Source organism: Halichoerus grypus, chromosome 6 (genome assembly GCF_964656455.1).
Source record: "Halichoerus grypus chromosome 6, mHalGry1.hap1.1, whole genome shotgun sequence".
NCBI lineage: Eukaryota > Metazoa > Chordata > Mammalia > Carnivora > Phocidae > Halichoerus > Halichoerus grypus.
In genome coordinates, this window is record NC_135717.1 from 3,883,272 (window position 1) to 3,906,075 (window position 22,804).

The 22,804-nt window shown below is 60.0% G+C and overlaps 1 protein-coding gene across 6 annotated transcripts in view; it reads right to left on the reverse strand.

Annotated features, from left to right (window-relative positions):
• Positions 1-1,268: 1,268 nt before the first annotated feature.
• The window catches only part of TNRC18 (trinucleotide repeat containing 18), an 87,549-nt gene continuing 66,013 nt past the window's right edge, over positions 1,269-22,804 (reverse strand). For all 6 annotated transcript variants that reach the window (XM_078074278.1, XM_078074277.1, XM_078074274.1 and 3 more), the window contains 12 exons: positions 18,473-18,903; positions 14,601-14,753; positions 14,113-14,254; positions 12,311-12,428; positions 11,833-11,908; positions 11,635-11,743; positions 9,186-9,302; positions 8,386-8,550; positions 6,681-8,014; positions 3,411-3,647; positions 3,238-3,312; positions 1,269-2,908 (listed from right to left, as the gene is read on the reverse strand). In XM_078074278.1, the coding sequence (XP_077930404.1) occupies positions 2,702-2,908; positions 3,238-3,312; positions 3,411-3,647; positions 6,681-8,014; positions 8,386-8,550; positions 9,186-9,302; positions 11,635-11,743; positions 11,833-11,908; positions 12,311-12,428; positions 14,113-14,254; positions 14,601-14,753; positions 18,473-18,903 (3,164 nt within the window). In that variant the 3' untranslated portion in view covers positions 1,269-2,701. The remainder of the gene's footprint in view (positions 2,909-3,237; positions 3,313-3,410; positions 3,648-6,680; positions 8,015-8,385; positions 8,551-9,185; positions 9,303-11,634; positions 11,744-11,832; positions 11,909-12,310; positions 12,429-14,112; positions 14,255-14,600; positions 14,754-18,472; positions 18,904-22,804) is intronic.

Here is a 22,804-nt window from a genome sequence, read left to right on the forward strand (position 1 = left end):
GTCTGTGTGGGTGGGGGCTGCCCCCGCCACCTGGCTCCCTGGTGGTGGGGGAAGGGGTCCTGGTGGGGCGGGGCCACCCACATGGCTGGGACCTCAGTCTTTCATCTGCAAAGTGGCCTGAAGTTCCTAGGGGGTGGGCAGGGGTGAACCAGTCCGGTAGCGGGAGGGTGTCCGTGAACCTGGTAGGGGGCGAGCTGGGGGTGGGAGCTGGAAGCGTCAGGGGTGTGAAGGGCACCTTGGTGCTCCTTTGGCCCTCAGGTCAGGGAAAAGGGCTGCATCCCATCCATTTGAACGGGGAGAAAGACAAAGAGGGGACGGAGCTTGCCCCCTGCCCGCAGGGACGGAGCCAGGACCTGAGGCTGAGGGTTCTGGGTTCGAGTCCCGGCTGTGCTGGTGATTCGTGTGATATGAACAACTTCCTGTACGGTTTGGTGCCTTAGTTTCCCCAAGCAGGGGTGTTGGTCCACTCTTTGACGTGGGTCCCTTGGAGAAGGGTTGGGGAAGGGGGCTGGCCATCAGAGGGGCTGTGTTCCGGGCCTGTGGCCTCGGGGACCCACCCACCGGGACCCACTGGGCAGGCATCACCCCCAGGCCCCCAGGTGGGTGCGCTGGCAGCCCTGGGAACCAAGACTTTGAGGCAATACCACAGGGGCCACCAGGTGGCGCCAGTGCACTGCTCCTGCGTGTGGGAGTGGCCGCCGGCTGTCGTGTGACTCGGTTTCTCTGAAACAGGAGGCCCATCAGGGTCCTTCCCCTGGCGGGTCGCTGGGCAGGTACCTGTGGGGTCAGCCTGAGAGCTGACCTCAGGGCAGGAGGGGGGCGGCAGCACCAGGGGCAGGGCCCAGCCTCCCCCAGCCCTGCAGGGTGCAGCCCTGCGTCCCCACACCTGCCCAGGACCGCTCAGACCACCGGCACCGGCCTTGTTCTTGTGGTCTTCAGATGTGGGCATGCTGGGAGTGCCGATCTCTGCATTTTCAAGGGGGAGACGGGGTGCAAACCCTGCAGCCTCGCATGGGTCAAGAACGCTTTCGGCCCCGGGGGACACATCCCGTATCTCAGCCACCCAACACCGTAGCCACTGGCCACTTCTGGTTGTTGGCCCCTGGGGACGTGGCCAGGGCCACTGAGGAACTCATTGCCCTTCATGCACATTAACCTGGGTGTAAACAGCCCCGCGGCGGTGCCCCGCTCCTGGCCCCCCAGCCGCTGCCCAGCACCACGCACCCCCTGCCCCAGCCCTCGAAATGAACCACTCCAGACAACGGCAGTTCTCCGATTATAGCTTTTTCTCTTTTCTTTTCTTTTTTTATGAAAAAATCACACAGAATTCGCCAACAAACAAAATTCCAAAAGAAACTTAAAAAAAAAAAAAAAAAAAAAAAGGAAAACAGTAATTCCCCCAAAAAACAAAACCAAAGTCTGGCTTTTCCTTCCCTTAAGATTGTCTGGACGAGGCCTCCGTCCCCCTGGAAGGTGCGGGGGCTGGTAAGTGCTCTCGGGGCCGAGCCGGGGGAGCGGGGCCACTGCGCCCGGCCGGCCCCCTCTCCCCCTCCTCAGCCTCTGCTCTCCCTAACTGCTTCTCCGTTCTGGGGGCGAGTACAGTACACCTGGGCCAGGGGGGGCGGGGGGGGCGGGGTGTGCTCGGGACAAGGGGGGCCCGTGAAGCTGGGTGCTAGACACTCACAATCTAATAGGAAATAAAAAATATTCTGCACGTCAGAATGTGTTCGCTTTTTTTTTTATAATTTCATAGCTATTTTTTCACAGTTTTAAAAAGTTTATATTTATATATATTTATATATATTTATCTTTATATATATAATTAAAAAGTTGACTCCATTTAAAGGCATATGATACAGGGGCGGGGAAGAGTCTCTTGGTACAATAAAACTGTACAGGTTATAAGAACTGCCGCTCCCTCCGGGCGGGCCGAGGCCTGGGCGGGAGGGCCGGGCGTGGCCGGGTCAAGGACTTCAGCACCATTGGGGTTGTGTGTAGTGTACGGGCCGGACCGGGAGGGGTGGGCCCTCCCTGGGGCCTCAGGGCCCGCAGCCCCCCTGCCTGGCACCTGGCCGAGGCTGCCGGGCTCCACCCTCACCTGGCTCTCGCGCCCGAGTCCAGGCCGTCCTGAGAGGGCAGAGGCCGGGCCCCCGGCCGGTGCCCATAGCAGGCCTGGCCTGGTCGGTGAGGCTGGTGGGCATCCATCTGGCCACCCCGCCCCGTGTCATGGCGGGAGGCTTGGGGTGGGGCTCCGTGCTGAGGGGGCTCGGGCACTAGGAGCCCCGGGGAGGGCCCTCAAGCAGCGGGAACCCCCGAGCGAGTGTCAGTTTGGTTCCTTGGGAACCCCCTCCCCACTGAATCCCCGGTGGGCCTCGGCCTCAGCCTGGAGGCGCCTGGGTCCTGGGGGCCCGGCCCGGCCAAGTGCTTACAAGGTGCTGGAGGGGAGGCCCCGGAGGGGGGCCCAGCAGAGCCATACCCTGATAGCTGAGAGGAGCCCCGTCTGGAGGGGCACCGGGGGTTGGGGGGGGCTGGGGACGTGTGCACACGCGTGCACGCAGGTGCATGCATACAGGCACACACGTGTACACACGCACGCTGGGGCGTCCAAGGGCACACTTGCATGCACACAACCAACGCACGTGGCCCCCGAGACGTGGCAGTGATGGCGAGGGGCCCCCGCTGGCCCCGGGGCGCTGGGCGCTCAGCAGAGCACAGGCACGCCGTCGGTGGAGAAGATCATGCCCGTGGTGGGCTCGTAGGTGCCCGCGAGGTAGTACAGACCCTCGCTGTCCTGGTACTTCTTGGTCTTGAGCATCTGCTCGTACTGCTCCAAGCCCACCACCAGGCACTTGTGCGACACGGTCTGCACGTCGTTCTCGTCCACGTGGGAGGACTGGTAGAGGGCGCGCTGCGGGCACGGCAGGCGGGCGTCAGGGCGGGCGGGAGACAGGGAGCGCCCCCCGGCCAGAAGGACCAGGGAAAACCCTGAGAGCAGAGACAGACGAAGAGCCCTCCACCCCACACCAGCGACGCAGAGACCGAGAGATCCCGAGACAAACACACAGACCAAGACAGAGACACCCTCAGGCTAAGGGCCCCAAAGCCCGGCGGACAGCAGATCAGAGCCAGACACGGGGCTGGGGTCGGGGGGCCGGACGCCACTGGAGCCCAGCTTCCCCCAACCCCCAAGCTGTGTGCAGAGGGCTTAAGAGGCCCAGCCTCCACCCCGTGCCCTACCTCCATGAAGTCCTTCCTCTGGCTGGAGGCCCGCAGGGCCGCGGGCAGGCTGCGGCCGGACTTCTGGTCCCAGTGCTGCGTGTGCGACAGACGGGGGGTGGTGAGCCTGGCGCGGCCCCGCCCGACCCCGGAGCCAGGCACCCCGGCCTCAACCTCTGGCCACCCGGCCTCACCTGGCCCTCGTGGAGGCGCTTGCCCGGGCTGGTCTCCTCGGGGTGGTAGAACCACTTGACGCGGACCACCATGTTGCTGCCCCACGACTCCCACATGCTCTGGATGCGGCCGATGTAGGGCAGGTTGGGGCGGCCGGCCGACAGGAACACGGCGCAGTCCCCGATGCGGATCATCTCCTTGCCGCGCACGATGGCCTTGTAGAAGAGCTTGCGGGCCTTGCCCTTCATGCCGCGGCGCTGTGGGTCACGGAGCAGGGGAGGGGGGTGTCAGGGGGCCCCGGGCCAGCCCAGGCCAGCCCTGCCGCCCGCAGCCTGATCCCCGAGCTCTGGGGTTCTGCAAGGGGCGGGCTGGGAGGGAGCAGACCCCCTGCCCGCTCCAGCTGGGGAGCCTTCTTCATCTCTTTGCCACTGGGTGTCCGACAGTGACACGAAGGACCCGCAACTAAGAGGGACTTCCATTCCCTGTCCCGAAGCGGCGCTGGCACGGGACCCCCGGGAGGGCCCGCAGACCTCGCACCTGCTGTCCACGAGGCTCGCGCGGCCCGACCCAGCAGCCCCCTCCTGACCCCCGACTTCCAGACAGGGGCAGTGAGGTCCAGTGGGGAAACAGCGCAGCCTCCCAGCTTTGCCTCTGGACAGAGCACAGGGCTCCACCCCCACAGCTGTCACACAGCCTTCCACATCCCCTGGGGCCACAGGTCATCGGCCGTGCAGCCTCGTTCTTACACCCCCACAGGCAGCGTGCGGCCGGGAGTCAGCTGCCCAGGTGGCCTGACCGGGGTCGAGGGAGTGGGGGGCATGGGCCGAGGGCTGTCCCTGGGACCATGTCAACCCCCAGGGGAAGCCCCTGACTAAGGTCGGCCCAGGGACCGCAGGATCCAGCACGAGGCCCACATCTGCCGGGCCCAGGGCATGCTGGGTTTTTCTTAGTCACTCAACAAACACTTCCTAGGCTGGCACAGGGACAGACAAGCAGGTCCAAGGAGGGAACACACCAAAACCCCAAAACACACCACAGCCCCAGGCAGTTCTGGGGGCAACTCCCCGAGAGACCAGACCTCAGCAAAGCTCAGCCCTCCCATGGAAGCGGTGCGCGATCTCCTCAAACTAAGATCTAAAACTCACTCAGCCGGGGGACTCTGAGCCAGTTCGCCTAAACAGGGGAGACCTACATGCTCGTTTCAACCTTCTCCAGCAGCCCCTTTTTCTACTTTTAATTTCTCAGACCCCCCGTGGGGACAGACTTTGATGTCCTTGTCACTGATCGCCTGCACGTTCTACAAACTGCTCAAATTTTTTTCGGCTCAAGGCTGAAGATGAATTCAAGCTGAGGTGGACGGCTATGATTTCTCCACCAACCCCTCTTTGACAGCTGTTACGTTTCTGGCATTCCGGGGCTACTCCCCTTGCTCCTCAATCCACGCGGCTCCCCAGTGGGGCCAATGCCACCCCTGCAGTGAGCACCGGACTTGGCCTGGCCAATCTGGACAGCCGGTCCTCCTCCCGGCATGGTGACTGGCTCAGAGGTGGGCTCGGCACCCAAGCCAAAGACATTCTACCAACTTCAGCGTGAACCCCTTGCAAAAAGATCCTTCCTCCCTCCTGTCACTTCTGAGCGGGTAGAACACGAGCTGGAAGCTACCAGGGCTGCTTGCTGCCAAGAGGGAAAGAGACCAGTGCGAAAGCAGGAAGGAGCAACTAAAGCCTGGAGCACGGACCCACCAGTGGGTCTGAAGACAGCTTTCCAAACCCCTGGATCCAGCTGTACCTGAAGCTGCACCCCCCTGGACTTTTCTGTTAAAGTGGCCAATAAGTCTGGCCCTGGGCTCTGTCCACTGCAGCAGTGAGGGCCCTGATGCTAACACAGGGCAGGAGCCAATCCCAGTGGAGGGGAGACAGCAAGGATGTGCTCGTCTTCGGCTCAGGAGCACCTGCTGGGACCAGAGCTCCAGGAGGCCTGGTGAGGAAGGTCTGAGTGCAGCTTGTCAGGGAAGATCCTACATGCTCAAACTTGCTGTCCCCAGCGGTGGCCTTGCCAGGAGAGGCTTTCTCATCCAGGAGCCAGCAACCCCCGCGGGCTGAAAGTCAGACAACTTAGACTCCGCGGGGTCAGAAAAGCAGATTATCTGCCCCAGGTTCAAGTTAGTGCCTCCGAAGCAGGGAAGCCGTGGGGAGAGCGGGAGCTGAGAGGGGGCGGGGTGCTGCGCGCTCCCCGACTCCCTGCTCCGCACGCCTTCTGGAGAGCCCTCCAGAGGCACTGGCACAGGGGCCCCAAGAGCCACTGCTGGGACAGAAGCCCCCAAGCTGGGCTCTCGATTCCGAACCTCTCCCCCACTTTTCTGGCCTTGTTAACATACCTCAGGGAGCGGACACGACATAAACCCCCCAGCAGCTTCCCAAGGTCTCAGGAGGTGCATTGTCAGACCCCACCAGCTCGGCGCTGTCAACCCCCAAGTCCCCATACCTGCCCTGGCAGGAACTGGCACCGGAGGGGGGAGGGGTACAGACCGCCTGGGACTGGGGGGACGGGCGCTGCGGGGGGGACGGGCGCTGCGGGCAAAGCTGTCGAGCTGTACCTCCGGACAAGCAGCCAGTCTTCCTGTCCAGGGGCACGGGACGGACTGGTGACCCTGGGGGCTGATCCCCCCTGCACGCGGAAGCTTCTCGGGGGCCTGTGTGCATGTGTGGTGCACATCCATGTGTGCACAGGGCACAGGGTAGGACGCGAGGGCTCTTTCTGGAGAATCACCCTCTACTACAGGACTGGCCGACTGACCCTAGACCTGCGCAACCGGAACATTCTCCCTTCGCTCCACCGTGGGTGCGTGGGGAGCTGGTCCAGCCTCGGACCTCTGCCGGCAAACGTGGGGAAAGCAGTGCCTCCTGCTGGGGTCGCCGCCACGGTCACCCCGAGGCCGAGGGACGTTCTGCCGCGAGGCGACAGCACAGAGCCCCGCCGAGAGTCAGGCTGTGGGGTTTTGAGAGCCCCTCTGCATGGGAACTGGACGCCCGCCCAGGGGTCCCTGCCTGCTTTTTGGCCCGTGTTCCGCAGGGGGCGGGTCTGGGCCCAAGACCACAGGCAGCACTGCTCTGGGGAGGACGCGGCTTCGGACCCAGCAGAGAGGGTGTCCTCGCTCTGAGACTCGGGGGGCACAAGTATAACGTGGGATCGCCCCACACGGCTCACCGCTCCCCTCCTGGTGCGGGGGCCAGGCAGGTGGGCGGGATGGAAGGACGGGCACGCAGGGGCAGACCCCCGCCCTCGGCTACCTGGGTGGGCTTGCCGAACCACTTCCAGAGCTGCCGGGCAGGCAGGAAGGCGGCGATCTTGGGCCGGTTCTCCACGGACGGCAGGCGCTGCCGCTTGGCCAGCTCCTTGGTGGTGGGCAGGTGGACGCCCTCTCTCTTCTTGGGTCGGCTCTTGGCCCCGGCCGCGGCCTGAGCCTTGGGCGGCAGAGGCTGCGGGGGCTGCGGGGGGGGCGCCTGGGGTGGGGGCGCCGGCGCCTTCTTGCCCGGGGAGTGGGCCGCGGAGCGAGCCTTGCCCGCCGGCTTGGGCGCCTTGCTGGGGAGGGCCGGCGGGGCAGAGGGGCCGGCCGCGGGGGCGGGCGCGGCCTCCTCGTCGGAGCTGCAGGAGGAATCGTCGGTGGTGGAAGAGGATGAGGAGGAGGACGAGGAGGACGAGGAGGAAGAGGAGGAGGACGAGGAGGAGGACGAGGATGAGGAGGACGAGGAGGACGAGGACGAGGAGGAGGAGGAGGACGAGGACGAGGAGGATGAGGATGAGGAAGACGAGGACGAGGACGAGGACGAGGAGGACGAGGACGAGGACGCCCTGGAGCTGGAGGCGCTGCAGTTCCGGCCGCCGCCCTGGCCCTCCTCCTCCCCCTCGGTCTCGGAGCTGCTGCCGCTGCCACCACTCTCGCTGCTGCTGCCACCGCTCTCCGACTCCTCGGCCCCGTCCTGCTCCGCCTGGCCCTTGTCGGGGCTCTTGGGGTTGCCCGAGTCCTCGAACTCGAGCCCGCCCCCGGGCTCCTGGGCCAGGTCGCCATCCGCGGCCTTGGGCCGGGCGGCCTTGGGTTCACCGCCGCCGCCGCCCGCCGCCGGGGGGTAGCCGCCCAGGCCCAGGAGGCCCTTGGGCTCCTGCCAGCCCCCAGCCCCCGGGTCCTCCCGCAGAAGCAGGGCCTCTTTGGCCTTCTTGCTTTTGGGCGACGTCACGCCCTCGTGGTCCAGCTTGACGAGCAGCTCGGCCTCCTCCCCAGGCCTCCGGGGGCCCTTGGGGGCCGCCTCTTCGGCAGCCCGGGCCTTCTTGGGCTTGGGCCGGGTGGCGGGCATGGTGATGGGCATGGTGACGAGGGGGGCAGGGGCCAGGACCGCGGCGGGGGCCGGCAGCTCGCCAAAGGGCTCAGGAGCCGGGCAGCTGGTGAAGGTGGACGGCGCCGGGCTGGGCTGTGGGGGCGCTGGCCGAGCCTTGGCGGCTTTGGCCCGCTTGTCCACGGGTTCTGGGGGGCTCTTCTTGGAACTCGGGGTGCTGATCGGCTCCAGGGCCAACGGGGTACTGGGGACCTCCTCTGTTGGGCCCCCCTCCTCCAGGACAGCGGCTCTATCTAGAAGAGAGAAGGAAAAAGCTTCGGTGAGGCCAGGCCCAGGGGCTTCCCAAGCCCGGCCCTGCCCGTTCCTGAGCAGCGCCCGCTCTGGGCTCTCAAGTCACTGTCAGCATATTGGAGGTGACCCCAACGTGGGTCCCCGGCCATCTCGGCTCCTAGCACTTGTCCCTGAATGCTGGAGTGAACCCCCTGGCTAAACCTCTGCTCTGCCCCCGACAGACCAACGTGCCTCCCAGAGCGTCGGTTTCCCAGTCTGTCACATGGTCCAAGTGGCCCTGCGACCAAGTCCCCACAGAGGTATGCAGCCCGTCCCCAGCCATGCCCACACCTGCCCTTGTGCCTCGGCCTCAGCCGAGCGGGGGCCGACATACCGCTCTTGGCTTTGGTGCTGGGTTTCCGCCCACGCCCTCGTGCCTTGGAGCTGGGCTCCTCAGACCCTGGCGTGCCCCCATCTTTGCTGTCCCCGGTGTCTTTGCTGGTCTTCCGGCTGCGGCGCTTGGCACTCGGCACCAGGAGGGCTGGGGATGGCTCTGCACCTGCAGAGCAGGACAGACGGTGGCTCAGGCCCGGGTCTCTGCTCTCCAGGCGGCCCGAGCATCCTCTGTGATGGCGGGTGGGGGCCGGATAAGCCCATCGCTGACCCCACGTGGCCTGCCGGCAGGGGCTACACACTTGGGGAGGGCAGCCCCATCTGCAGGGGTGCACTCAGGTGTGCGCACGCACAAAAAGCTCCATGCGGGCTCCTCGAATGAACGGACTGGGTGGAGCTGAGCCAAGATCCCCCCTTCCACCTGGAGGATGCCCAACCACTGAGCCCCAGAAGTCAGGCAGTCCTGCCTCTAGTCGTGGGACCCTGGAAGTCACTCCCCTCCTGGAACCCGAGCTTCATGTTACACGCAGGACCGAGGCAGGAATTCAGTGGTCTCGTGGACATGGGGAGCATGGAACATTCAGTAATGGTGACTGACCAGCCTCGACACAGGCCTGGGGAGCCCCGGGAGCCCCTACCTGACGCCCACTCTGGGAGCCCCAGCCACGGTTCCTGCCATTGCCATCCCATGGGTGTAAATGGTCCACACGGTGGCCAGCGCCCAGAGCCGGGCTCACAGGGGAGCCAGGTGTGGACGTGGGGGTCACCCCCCGCCCCCCGGGCAGCAGGGCTGGCACTCACACTGGATCTTATAGTCAGGAGGCAGAAGGCGGATGTGGGAGAGAGGGATCCTCCCCGTGTCCCCATCATCGAACTCCACAGTGATCAGGTCCCCGTCATCCTCGAGGCCGAGCAAGCCTGTTGGCAGAGGGGCAGAGTCAGGGAGACCAATGGACCCCGTTCTTGGAGGGGCACAAGGCGAGCAGAAACCAGCCAGTAAGCAGCACTGGGCTTGAGATGTGCAAGGGCAGGTACACAGTGGGGCAGAATGTGAGCTTCAGAGCATGCGGTCCCAGCAGGAGCACCAGCACTCCCATTCCGGCGTCCTGACTCCCCCCCAAGCAACAGGGGGGGAGGCAAGAGCGGGCACCCTAAAGGACAGAGGGAGCAGGCGAGGGGCTGGCGGCAGGTGGGAGCACAGCGTTTCACACCCATCTGCTCTCAGGGGCCTGGAGGGAGGCCGGTTTTCACAAGGGAGCCCCCCAAGGCTCAGGCCCAGGAGGCACCCAGCACCTCTGAAGGCAGGGGTCAGGGGACCCCAACACTGGACAGGCTGAGGGTGTAGGCCTGGGGTGCAGCAGAGCTGGGTGGTGACCCCCACCCTGCTCCCACACGCAGATGCCCGGCCGGACCCCGAGGACAGGGCCTTGGGTGGTGTGCCTGCCGGCAGCAGGCGCACCCCCGGTGCTGGGACCTGGGGTCCCCACAGAACAAGCCTGCCCACGCACACGGTTTCCAATCTGCTTCCTAGGGACCACCAGGGCCGAAAGGACAGCCTCCCAGAAGAGGCAGACGCGGACCAGAGAGGTCAGGGGAGGCTGAAGAAAGAGCACAGGACCCCCTTAGAGGGAGGAAGGGGGACTCAGGAAAGGGAGCTGGGGAGACCCAACATGGAAACAGTACATTCTCCGAGAAGTTTAATAAAAGGTAACACGGATACAAGCAACAGCATATGAAACAAAATAATATAAAAACAAGGACACAAACGTTCAAAAAAAAAAAAAGATTCAGAGAATAAGAAAAAACTCTTAGGAATTTCTTACATGACAGTAGGAATTTCAAAAATTCAAGAGAATGGAAGGGCCAGAAGGGCAGGGTTAGCCAAGGAAACCTCCCGGGAGGTAGAACAAAACGGTGAAGAAACAGACAACTGACAGGAAAAAAGATACAGGCGCCGCGGGCGGCCCGTGGGGGCCCACGGGGGTCAGGGCAGGCGCCAGGCACAGGGGACATTTGCCTCAGAGCCTTCCGCCCCCAAGTCCCCAGCAGTGCGCACACGCGGACACGGAGACACGGACACACACACACACACACACGAAATTCCAGCTCTAGGAATAATGAGAACATCCTAACAGTTTCCAGAAAGAAAAAGCACATCTACAAAGACCTGGCTGTAATCATGGCATCGAACTTCTCAGACAACCTCGGAAGCCGGATAACAACAGACCGGTGACTTTGAAGCGGTGACGGAAAATCATTTCCAACCTAGAATGTCTCCCCAGCTCAATGCCCGTAGCAGCACGGGCTGGAATAGAGAGATCTCAGGCACGCGCGTGGTGGACGGATTCACCGCCTGCGCCCTTTCCCAGAAAGCTATGCAGACTCTAGGATGACGAGGGAATGAGGCAGAGAAAGACACGGGCGTGGCCCAGGAGCCGGAGAGATGGAGTTCTCAGAGGGATGACCAGGGGGAGCCCCTAGGATGACCCCATCGTGGTCCAGGGGGACAGAAAGCTCCGGGGCTCCCGATCACCATGAACTGTTACCACAGTCAGAGGCCCTCCTGCCCGGCACCCCCGCTCCCACCTTCTGCGTCTACATGGACACTGGGTGGCCGTGGGGTGCGCCGCACGGGCCAGCTGGTCGGGGTGATGGGTGTTTTTTGTAACGTAATGAATATCCACATCCCCATCTCCTGGAAGTGTGGGGTCTGCAACAGCTAAGGGGGGTGCTGTTCGAGCATCTGCCGTGTCTGTCTGTCTGAAACCCGTACCTGCACCTTCTGGGGCTCCTGTTATTTTCGTCGGCCTAGCTCCCAATCTCTCACTCTGCTAACAGAGTAACTTTCCCGGGGGGCCACCGTCCCCTCTCTCGGTCCACATGTGGAATCAGAAAGCCGACCTCGCTCGTTAAGTGTCGGGGATGAGACCCACAGCAGTCAATGAAATCCGCGTGACCCAAGCCGGTCGCGCAGGCTCCACCCCAGGACTTCGATGGGGATCGAGAGACTTGCCCCGATGCCAGGATTTGGTAAGACGGCGGCCCCCCAAGGAGCTGGGTGTGAAGCCTGCCGGACGGGAGCAGCCTGAGGCCTGAGGCCTGAGGACACCGCGTGAACGGGCCGGCCCAGAGGCCCTGTGAGCTTCAGCTACACGAGCCGACACCACCGTTTTTGCACCGTCAGGGTTGGGGCTCGACCGAATGAGGCAAGAGGAGGGGGGTGCCGGGGAGGGCGTGGGGGGCGCCTCACCTCGGACCACGGTGCCCGGGTACAAGCACCGGTACTGCTGACTCCAGTAGGCCGCGATTCTGGTCCCCTGCGGCAAGAAGCGGGTGGAGGCCGGCCTCACGTCGTTGATCTGGGAAAGCCAAGGATTGAGCGCCAGGGGTGACGAGGGACGGCCCCGGCCCCCATCCTCTCAGGGGCCCCGCCGCCCCAGCCCCTCACCGCCTCCTGCAGCAGCTGCTCCAGACAGTAGATGTGGGGCCGGTTCCCGCGTTCGCCCTCCACCACCACACGGTATCTGCAAGGCCACGGCACGTACGGGGTGAGGGGGCAGACCCCGTGGACCTCCCCAGAGGGACCCCTGACCTCAACTCCTGGCCCCCCAGGTGTGACGTCAGAGCTTGGGGGTTTGCTGACGCCCTATATAAACCCGGGGCAAGTCTTTCCCCTTCTGGGTCTGTTTCCTCCCCTCTACAGCGAGGGGTGGCGGGTCCAAGAGAGGCCAGCACATCCTGGGGGCTGGCCATGCCCCCCCGGCCCTCCCGCAGAGAGCGCCGCCCTCCCGGGGCCATTCACCCAGCTCAGAGAAGCAAAGCCACCTGCCCCCAGAGGACCGGCACCCCGGACACGGGACCAGCTGAGGGTCTTCGGCCCTGAGCCCGGCGCTGCCCCCAGCCCAGTCCCCCAGGTCCCCACTCACATGTCCGGTGAGTGCACCGTCTGCACGTGCCCGGCGTACAGCAGCTTGTCGTCCATGGGGATGAGCACACGCAGGCCGTCCTTCAGTTCGTCCTTGTCGATGATGCAGGAGCGCGGAGCTGCAGGGGGGTCGGCAATGAGGCAGGGCTGGAGCCGGGGGCAGCCGGGAGACCTGCCCTCCCTGCCCCCCACCTCTCCTCCCCCCTGCAGGCCATGTGTGTGCACACATCCACCCATGTGCCCAGACAGGCCTCGTGCAGGGACACACGGTGGGGCCCCGAGCAGCACCCCCCATCCTGACCCAGGCCTCCAGAAAGATCCCAAGCGGGGAAGAACCGGGGGTGACAGCCTGCACGTGCTGCCCATCCTCTACCCCAAAGACCACCACCCTTCGGGCCTGGGCAGGAGGCTCCAGGTCATCGGCCCCCGCTGCTACCCCTTCTGCCAAACCTCCAGGACTTTCCACCTGGAATGCCACTGGTCCTGGCGGAAGCCAAACCCCCCTAGCCAAACTTCCCCAGCGAGGCTGTCCGCGCTCACTGCCCCCCACCCCACCTCCCGGCCTGTCCTCATCCCAAAGCTGCCTCCACCCTTGGCTTTCAAGTCGCCTGCTCCTGACACCCCAAATCCAGACGCTCCTCAGTTTTCCTCCGCCAGACTCGGCCATACTGCTTTGGACTCCTGGGCCCACCCTTCCTGCCCTGCGGGACCTTGAACCCGGCCCCACCCTGCTGTGACCAGGCTGGAGAAACCCGGACAGCTCACAGGGTGGACAGAAGGGCTGGCCCGCATGTCCATCACCGCCTGCACCCACATCCCTGCCACAGCCTCACCGTGGGTGCGTGGACTTCCCACCCCTAGACGCGGAGTGTGGCCACGTGACTCTCTGGCCAATGGCACGAGGGAGGAGGGATCGAGTGCCGATTCTGAACCTAGGCCTTAAGAGGCCTCGTCAGCTCCCACCTGCCCTCACGGGCCTCTGGCAGCATGGCCACGGAGCAGAGCAGTCCCGCGAGCCATCCCACTGCCCTGCAGACAACTGAGCCACGGACACCTGCTGCCATCTACCGCTGAGGAGCTGTTTGTTACACAGCAACAGCGGAGGACACACTCGCGACCAGGCGATGACGTTCCGCAGCTCTGCTCGTCCTCTTCTCTGCACCTGCCCCACCCAATCAGGTCCTCAGCCTCTCCTCCAAGCTCCAGACCCCTGGGCCCAAGTGCCAAGCATGTGTCGCTTCCTGGGGCTGTCAGCCAGGCACCCCAGGCTCCAGCCAGCAAAGCACGGCACGGGATCTCCCCCTGCTCCCTCCATGCCCACCCTACCACCACCCGTCCGCGCCCCTTCTCATCTGCTCACACAGCCCACCCAGCCCACAGCCCCTCTCTCCCTCCCAACAAGCCCAAACCCACCCCACCTCCCACCGTGCTGCCCATGGCGCTGTAGCCCACCATCGCTCGCCAGGATCCCCACAGGGGCCTCCTACCTGGACTCCCTGTCTCCCTCAGGGACCCCCAATCTGTCCTCGACAAAGCAGTCAGAGAGCACTTTCCAACTATCTGACCACACTGACTTCCACTTACAACCTCTGACAGCTTCTTGTTTTCAGTAGGGCAAAGACCAGACTCGGCCCACGGCCCGTGAGACTGGGCCATCTGCCTCCTCCCCCCACCAGCTTGCCAAACTGGCCTCTCTCGGTTCACCTCAGACACCAGGCCCCTGCACGCGCTCACTCCCTGGGGGCTCAGCCCCTGCACCCCCACGCTGCCAACCAGAGCCAAGACGGCATCGCGGGTACTTACCCGGAGTCAGCGGCCGCTCCACAGCCCCACCGCGAGGCAGGTGCTCATCCTCAGAGAAGCTCGAGTCCTGGTTGGGCTCGAAGTCCTCCTCGGCAGCCATGCTCTCCATCAGCTTGCTCACGGCTCCCCCCTTCCCCCGATTCTGGGGACAGAGCAGAGCAGGCCAACGGCTTAGGACACACCATGCCAAGTCCTGCTGCTTAGGGCCCTCCCTGGAAACCCGGGGTCACAGTCAGGCCGCAGGGGCACCTGCCACATGTGCAGCGGGGGTCCAGCTGGCCTCACCCCACAGGCCAGAGGGAGGGCAAAATGGGGCCGCAAGCCGGATGACCAAGCCTGCACGTGCTGAGGCAGCACATCGAGACACACAGTGGGTCTGAGGACAAACAGCCTGGCCAGGGGCGAGACGGCGCGGGGGCTAGGCACACCAGCTCACCCCATCTTGGGGTTCCCACGGGGACCTCGCTCTTGGGCACGGCGAGCCTTACCTCCTTCTTCACCTCCTTCCCTTTGGCCTTGGCCTTGCTCCTCTTGGCAGTGGCCGGGGAGCTGGTGTGGGGAGCCCGGGCCTCGGGGGGCAGGGCTGCAACACGGGGCGGGGGCAGTGCAGCCCCTGAGCCGGCCTCCTTCCCCTTCTTCTTCTGGGTGAGGAAGCAACAGAGGAGCCATCAGAGGCCGCCCTCCCCCACCACTCGCCCTCCAGGGAGAGGAACAGAACAGCTCCCTCCCCTCCCGCACGTATGTTTGTTCTTAATCTTAATTGTTTTATTACTATATGTTGCTACTTGTAAAAAGAAAAAAAAAAGTACCCAAGTGCATATGGGCGCAACTTCCTCTCCAGTGCATCCCATCAAGTACACAGTGCTAACTAGAATCACTACCGGCTGCCTGGCACATCCTTCCAGAACTTTCCACCAGCACGTACAACCATGCAAACACACAGGCTATGCAGACACATTTGCACACACGGTACTTTTTTTTTTTTTTTTTAAACACAGATGGGAATTTACCAAAAGTCCTGCTTTGCAACGCCCCCCCCAAGAATGTCTGAGATACACAGAGACCGCCTTCTTCAGCAGCTGCTCACGCGCAGCCCTGTGTGTGTGTGTGTGTGTGTGTGTGTGTGTGTGTGTGCTGGGGGGCGGGGCGCAGGTCATTTATAACCACCCCCCAATGATGGATGCACAGGCGGCAGCTTCCAAGTGATGCCACAGAAACAGGACAGTACCGGTCAGTTCCTCAGGCATGTTCCAGAAGGAGCAGGCAAAACCCTCCGACTGCCTCTGGGGCGCCCCAGCAGTGAGGGGAGAGCCACGCCCATCCCGGCTCCAAGCTCCCCCAGGGACGGTCCCCCGTCCCTGTCAGTGGCGCGTGGAAACTGGTCCCAGAGGGCCGAGAGCGCCCCCACCAGGCTTCGTGCATCAGAGCAGAGCGCTACCAACAACCTGGCCGTCCTGGGACCTTCGGGAAACACTGGTGCATCACAGATCCAGTTACAAGCTTTTAGGCCCGCGGCGGCAGTGGGAAGAACAAAGTGGGGGTACTTGGTGTAAGAAGCAAGCTCAGGCTACGGGTCCAGGGGTGATGGGCGGGCGGCAGGGTCGGGCGGGGGTGAGGGTCACTTTATGTTTTTTAAAAGACACATTCCTGAAACAAAACAACCAAGTCCAGGGACCAGAGGATGTGGGAAATGGAAGAAACATAAAAAGAGAATCTCGGGCGAATGTTAAAAAAGACCACAGCGGAAGTCACGTCCACAGCACAAAGCACCGTAAGGGACAAAGCAGATGATGGTACAGGGATAGAAGGTATTCGGTGTGGATCGCCATTTGCAGGGGGAAGAGATAGACATATTTTCTCGTTTCGGATGCATGCCTTCATCCTGTTCACATTTCTGAAATTAGAAGGCATCCTGGGGGTTGAAGAAACGTCTGTCATGTGGTTCTGTGCCTTTTCCCCCAAACATCTGTTGTAAATAGCTCATCCGTCCGTCGTGCACAGGGGACAGAAAGACAAGTTCTGAACGGACTTGTATTTTCTTCCTTTTCTGCAACCTCCAAATCAGTTCCAATCAGACAACTACCGATAACTGTTTCTTTCCCATTGACCAGAAGCCCCTTTCTGGGAACCTTATTTTTTTTAAATAAGAAAAGAACTCCATGGGCACCTGGGAGACTCAGTTGGTTGAGCATCCGACTCTTGGTTTTGGCTCAGGTCATGATCTCAGAGTCCTGAGTTCAAGCCCTACATCGGGCTCTGTGCTCAGCGGGGAGTTTGCTTGGGATTCTCTTTCTCTCTCTCTCTGCGCCCCCCCCCACCGTAAAATAAATAAATAAAAATCCTTTAAAAAAAGGTAAAATAAGGCTGATGGAAAATGGGAATGTACAAGTCTAAAAAGGATACGAAAAGTGTATCTCACAGAACTACGAGCAGTGGTTGTTCCTGGGATGATTTCATGGGGTATCTGATTTCTCCTTTCGTTGACAATCAGCCTGTTCTGTTCTAGTCTTTCACTGTGTCGTCAGAAGGCTGGGGTTGGGTGAGCCCCCTGCCTCCCCACCGACACAGGGTGCCGCATCTTGGCAAAGGGCCCAGGGGCCAGTGTGGCCCAGCGGGGGTGTTCAAAGTTCAGCTTGAATGATCGTTAGCAGCCGTGACCTTGGGAGGGTGACAAGGCCACCTGTAAAGTCGTTATATGAGTAACCTACCTCACAGGGTCCGTAACAGGGTCTCGTGATACGGAGACATGGTAAGAAATATATACTCGGTCTCTGCCCCGGTTCCTGACCCAGAGCTCCTAAGCCTCTTGGAATTTCCTGGATCATAGGAGCGTCTTTTGTCCTAACGAGGTGACTACGGGTAAGTCCCTAGCTAGCCCCGGGATGAGGGCCGCTCACCAGAAACACCAAGCCAGGAGGAGAAGCCAGGAACTCTGAGCTCCACCCCGTATCCTCTGGAGAGGGGAGAGGGTCCAGAGACTGAGTTAATAATCAATCCTGCCCAAGTGATGAAGTCCCCATAAAACCCTACACGAGGGGTTTGGGGAGCTTCCAGGTCAGGAGCACCTGGAGAGGGCAGGGAAGTGCCACACTGTTCCCCTGTCCCTTGCCCTGGACATCTCTTCCGTCTGGCTGTTGCTGAACTGTCTGCTTCCTGAAAACCGGTCATAGGAAAGAAAGAGCCTCCCGGGTTCTGTGCGTCCCTCTGGTGAATTATTGACCCCGAACAGCAGGTCCTGGGAACCCCCGCTACACAGCTGGTGCGTCCGTCAGGAGCTCAGGGACAGTGGGGGTGGGCTGGGGACACGGCCCGCTGCCAACTCCAGGGAGTCAGTGCCAGAGGGTCGTGAGCAGACAGAACAGGTTTCCCTTTACCAATGAAGGACGTACGGGGGTAAAGGGGTCAGAGCCTGCCTGGGCCCCACCGTGGACCACCTGGTGAGATCATGAGCATTGAGCATTCCATAGTATTCCAGCACCTTCCCTCCAAGGCCTGGGGAAAGCTGAGAGGGCTTCAGCCGTGGACAGACAGGTGCGGAGGACCCGCGAATGCGGCCCCCTCCTCACTAGTGCCCGGTACGGGAAATCAGTGCCGGGTCTCATCCCTCACCACGATGTCCTCTAGACTATCCCTGTTATCCGAGAGATCATCCTCCATCAGGGTCGGGGGTGGGGAGGCCTGACTCAGAGGCCACTGCCGAGCGCCGGCTGTTGGGTCTGAACGCAAGCACCCAAAGGGGGGACAGATGGCCATGAGGTTCCTAGCGGCCCACGCAAGGAGGGGAGCAGGTCTGCCTGTCCTGGAGTGCTCAGAAAGCCAGCAGTCTCCAGCTGGGGAGCCCAAGCAGAGAATTCAGGGAGTTTGACTTCCACTCACTTCTGAAGAGCTGAGATTCTCCTACAGTTGTGGGTGGAGGCCACGCACCACAGTAGGACCGGCAGCGTCCGACTTTGTCACCAACAGAATCACCGTCACGTAGCGCACGACCATTACCACAGAGACCTGCCCTACGTTCACGCTCAGCACTTGAGTGACGGCACCTACCCGACCCGGCAACGGGCACCCGTATCAGAGACCTTCTTCAAGAGGCACACGGAGCGCCTCCGTATCACAAGCGGGGGGTTCGGTATTTTGACAACTGCACGTCAGGATCGCTGTTTTCCTTTGGGGTCCCTGCACCTCACTCCCACGACAGAGTGTTACCCCGAGACGGGAGGGGAGGGCGCCTCTGTGAGGGATGGGTGCTCGGCGCCTCTAAGCCCAGGTCCCCGGGCAGCGGGTGGCCCCTGCAGCTGGGGGGAGCAGGGCCCGGCAGTCGGGGTCCCTTCCCGCCGCCCCCGCCCCCGCCCAGAGCCCCTACCTTCCTGGGGTCCTTCCTGTCCTTGGCGCGGCCGGTGTCCTTGCGAGGGCTCAGCGGGCCCCCCTTGCCGCAGCGGCTGGGCTTGGCAGCGGCGGGGGCAGCGCTGCTGGGGGCTGGGGCGGCAGCCGAGGCGTCGTGCAGGAAGATGCGCTCGCTACGCCGCCGCGTCCACAGGTCGTCGTCGCTGGCCTCGGGCCCCGCCTCAAAGCCGGGCTCCTTGGCGCCCCGCAGCTTGCGGGCCTTGCGCCCTTTCTCTGCCGCCAGCTTGGCCTTGTCGGGGCTGGTGGGGCCGGGGCCCCGGGCGCTGGGCGCAGGCGAGGCCAGGGAGGGGCCTGGCTCCCCCAGTCCCTTCTTGGGCCGCAGCAGCCCGGCAGGCGACCGCTTCCGCACCTTGACCTCACTCTCCGAGTCGGTGTACTCAAACTCCGTGCCTGGATGCGGGACGAGGGCAGGGGCTGTGGACAGGGGCTCCCGGGACCCCCACTTCCCACCCACCCAGACGCCCTGGCCACCAGCAGAAGGCCACAGTCCCACCCCTCCTCCAAGGGAGGCTTCTCATTTCCAGGAGAGGAACCTGAGGCCCAGAGGAGGAGGGGGAGGACTTGCCGGGCCACACGCCTATGAGTGGCAGGTCCTGCTGGCCCCACTGCTGGCCTGAACCTCCCTCCCGCCCACCCGCCCCGTCGCTGCCCAGACTCTGCTGCCTCCCCCCAAGAACATCATCTGGGAATGTGAAGATTCCTGCCTGGCCCCATGTGAGCTTCCCCTCTGCCTCCTGTGTGCCCGTGGGAATCCCAGAAGCCAGGGCAGGCTGGGGAGGGCCTCAGGGGCAGCAGGTCCAGGGAAGGCAGGTGGAAAGCCCACATGAAATCCCCGAGCCCCGGCGGCGGGGGGCCTCTCCTCCACTTCCTGAAGCCACTTCTCAGAGCTGGGAGGTCCCTGGCACCCACTCCCTTTTAGAGGGTAGGCCTCACCAGAACTCACACGGCCCTGGGGCCCGGCCCCCTCCTGTCACCCCTGAGGCTCGTCCCTTCCCAGAGACAAGGGGCCAGGCTCCATCCAAACCCTGGAGCTGCTGGGCTGCTTTACACACAAACCTCTCTCCAATGCCCAGTTGTGCTCCATTCCTTCAAACCTGCAGGCCTTTGCTTTGCTGGCCCCTGAAGCACCATCTCTCTCCTGGCCTCTACCTGGAAACCTGCAGTCTCCTATCTGAGAAGACCTGCTCGGCACCCTGGTGAATCCTCTGTCCACACCTCCAGCACCACGGGCACATATCCCACTGTCGGGTTCCCGCCCTCGTCTGCCGATCCTGTCCTGCTCGGCCCCCCAGAAGCAGATCCCCAATTCACTACCCCAGGCCTCCTGACCCCTGGGTAGCCAGCATCCCGCCCACAAGGGCTCCTCTGGGAGGCCCAGCCCCATCGCCTAACAGATGTAGCCGCTGTAGCGGGGCCGGGCTGGGAAGGGGCGCACTCCGTGGGAGGGAGCCACTGGCAAAGCTTAACGATCCCATTAATTAATCTTTTGTTAACAGACTTCCCACTGCACAGGGAGGCAGCTGGGGGCTTTCATGGCTGATTAGGGTGCAGGCCATAAAACGCAGGCTGGAGTTCTGCTGCTGGGTGTGACGGAATGAGGCCCCACCTGACACAGCTCCCTGTAGAAAACCGTCAGAAAACCTAGACCCAATCCAACACTGCAGGGGCGTCGCGTAAGGCACAGGACTGCTGGGTGGACAGGGTAGTGACGGACAGCGGACACTTGCTTGGAAGAGGGGAAGTCGGAACTGCGTGAGTAACGTCCTCTTGGAGGATAAATACCTGACGAGGCCAGTGGGGCAGCATGAACGGTGCCTGGGGGGGGAAGTGTTCTCTGGAGGGCCTTGGGGTGGGGACAGGCATGAAGCCCAGAGAGCGGGGAGCATGCGCGAGGCCTCCCTGCCACACAGTGACACAGCAGGGAGTCGAGTCCGTGTCCCTGACTCCCACCCAGAGTCCTGTGCACCTGCCTCCTCCCTAAGAAATAAGGCAGTAAAGGAGGAACAGACAAGAAAAAGCACCAAAGATATAAAACAGAAGGGTAAGACATAAAGAGACTGAAAGTCAAAGGATGAAAAAGATATACCATGCAAATAGCAACCGAAAAAGAGCTGAACTGGCTACGCTAAATAGCAGACAAAACTGACCTTACGACAAAAATTGTTAAAGAAGGACATATTTAAATGATAAAATGGTTAATCCCTTAGGAAGATATAACAATTTACGAACATAGATGAACATAATCGGGAAACACGTAACAAAAGATTATACACCATGACCAAGTGAAATTTATTCTGGGAATAGAACGTTGGTTCGATGTATAAGAAAATCAATGTAATGTACCATATTAATAAAGGACAAAAACCACACGAACACCTCGATGGACACAGAAAAAGTAACAGACAAAACCTAACATTCTTTCATGATAAAATCACTCAAACTAGGAATAGAAGGAAATTTCCTCAACCTGACAAAGACGTCCATAAAAATTCACCACTAACATGATACTTAATGGTAAAAGAATGAATGTTCTCCCCCTATGATCAGAAGACAAAGATACCTGTTCTTGCCACTTCTTTTCAACATTATATGGAAGATTCTAGCCCAGGCAATTAGGCTAGAAAAAGAAAGAAAAGGTATACACATCCGAAAGGAAAAAATAAAACTATCTCTATTGGCAGATGAAATGATCTTATATTATAGAAAATACTAAAGAATCTACTAAAAACCTACTAGAGCAAATGAGTTCAGCAAGGTTGCAGGATACAAGATCAATATACAAAAATCAATTGTATTTCTATACACTAGCAATGAACACTCCAAAAATGAATTCAATTTACAATAGCATCAAAAAAATACTTACAAATTTAAAAGAAATGCAAGACTTGTACAGTAAAAACTATAAAACAGTGTTGAAAAAAATTAAAGACACAAATAAATGGAAAGACATCCCATGTTCATGGATCAAAAAACTTACATTGTTAAGATGCCAATACTCCCCAATATGATCTATCAATTTAACACAATTCCTAATCAGAATCCCAGTGGGTTTTTTTGCATGAATTCACAAGCTAATCCTAAAATCCGTATGGAATACAAGGGTCCCTGAGGCACCAAGACAGTCTTGAAAAAGAAGAACAAATATGGAGGATTCATATTTCCCAGTTTCAAAGCCTCCTACAATGATTCCTATGGTAATCAAGACAGTGTACTGCTGGTCTAAGAACAGACATATACACTGGTGAACTAGAACAGAGGGTCTGGAAATAATCTTTCATATTTATGTTCCGTTGATTTTCCACAAGGGCACCAAAAGCATTCAATGGGGGAAAGATTTGACTTCTCAACACATGATACCAGGACAACTGGATCTCCACATGCAAAAGACCCCGACATTACACCATACGCAAAAATTAACTCAAAATGGGTCACAGACCTAAATATAAGTCACAAACCATAAAACTCTTAGGAGAAAACAGGACTAAATCTTTGTGACCTTGCGTTAGGCAATACTTTTTTTACATAAACCCCAGAAGTACAAGTGGTATATTTGGATTTCATCAAAATTTAAAACTTTAGACAACTTACAGAACGAAGGAGAAAAAATACTTGCAAACCATGTTTCTAATGAGAGTATAGCTAAATATACAAAGAACTCTTACTCAACAACAAAATGACAAACAACCCAATTAAGAAATAAGTAAAGGATTTAAACAGGCATTTCTCCACATACAAATGGCTACTAAGCATATGAAAGGATCCTCAACATCATCAGGAGAAATGCAAATCAAAACCACGATGACATACTACTGTAAGCCCACTAGAATGGCTTCCTCCCCACGAAATAAGGCATCATCAAAAAGCCACATAATAACAGGTACTGGGGAGGAATTGGGGAAGAAATTGGAACCCTCACAGACTGCTGGTGGAAAATATAAAGTGGTGCAGCCACTCTGGAAAACAGTTTGGCAGTTCCTCAAAAGGTTAAACATAAAGTTACCAAATAACCTGGCAATTTTACCCTTAGATTTGTAGCCAAAACTGAAAACGTATGTATCTATAGAAAAACGTGTACATGAATGTTCATAGCTGCCATTATTCATGATAGCCCAAAAATGGAAACAAAAAAAAGTAGATAAACAAAATGTGGTATATTCATAAAATGGAGTATTATTCAGCCATAAGGTCTGAGGTCACACAAGAAGAAACAGACAATCTGAATAGACTTTTATCTATTAAAGAAATTGAATCAATAATTAATAACTTTCTAAAACAGAAAATGCCCAGCCCA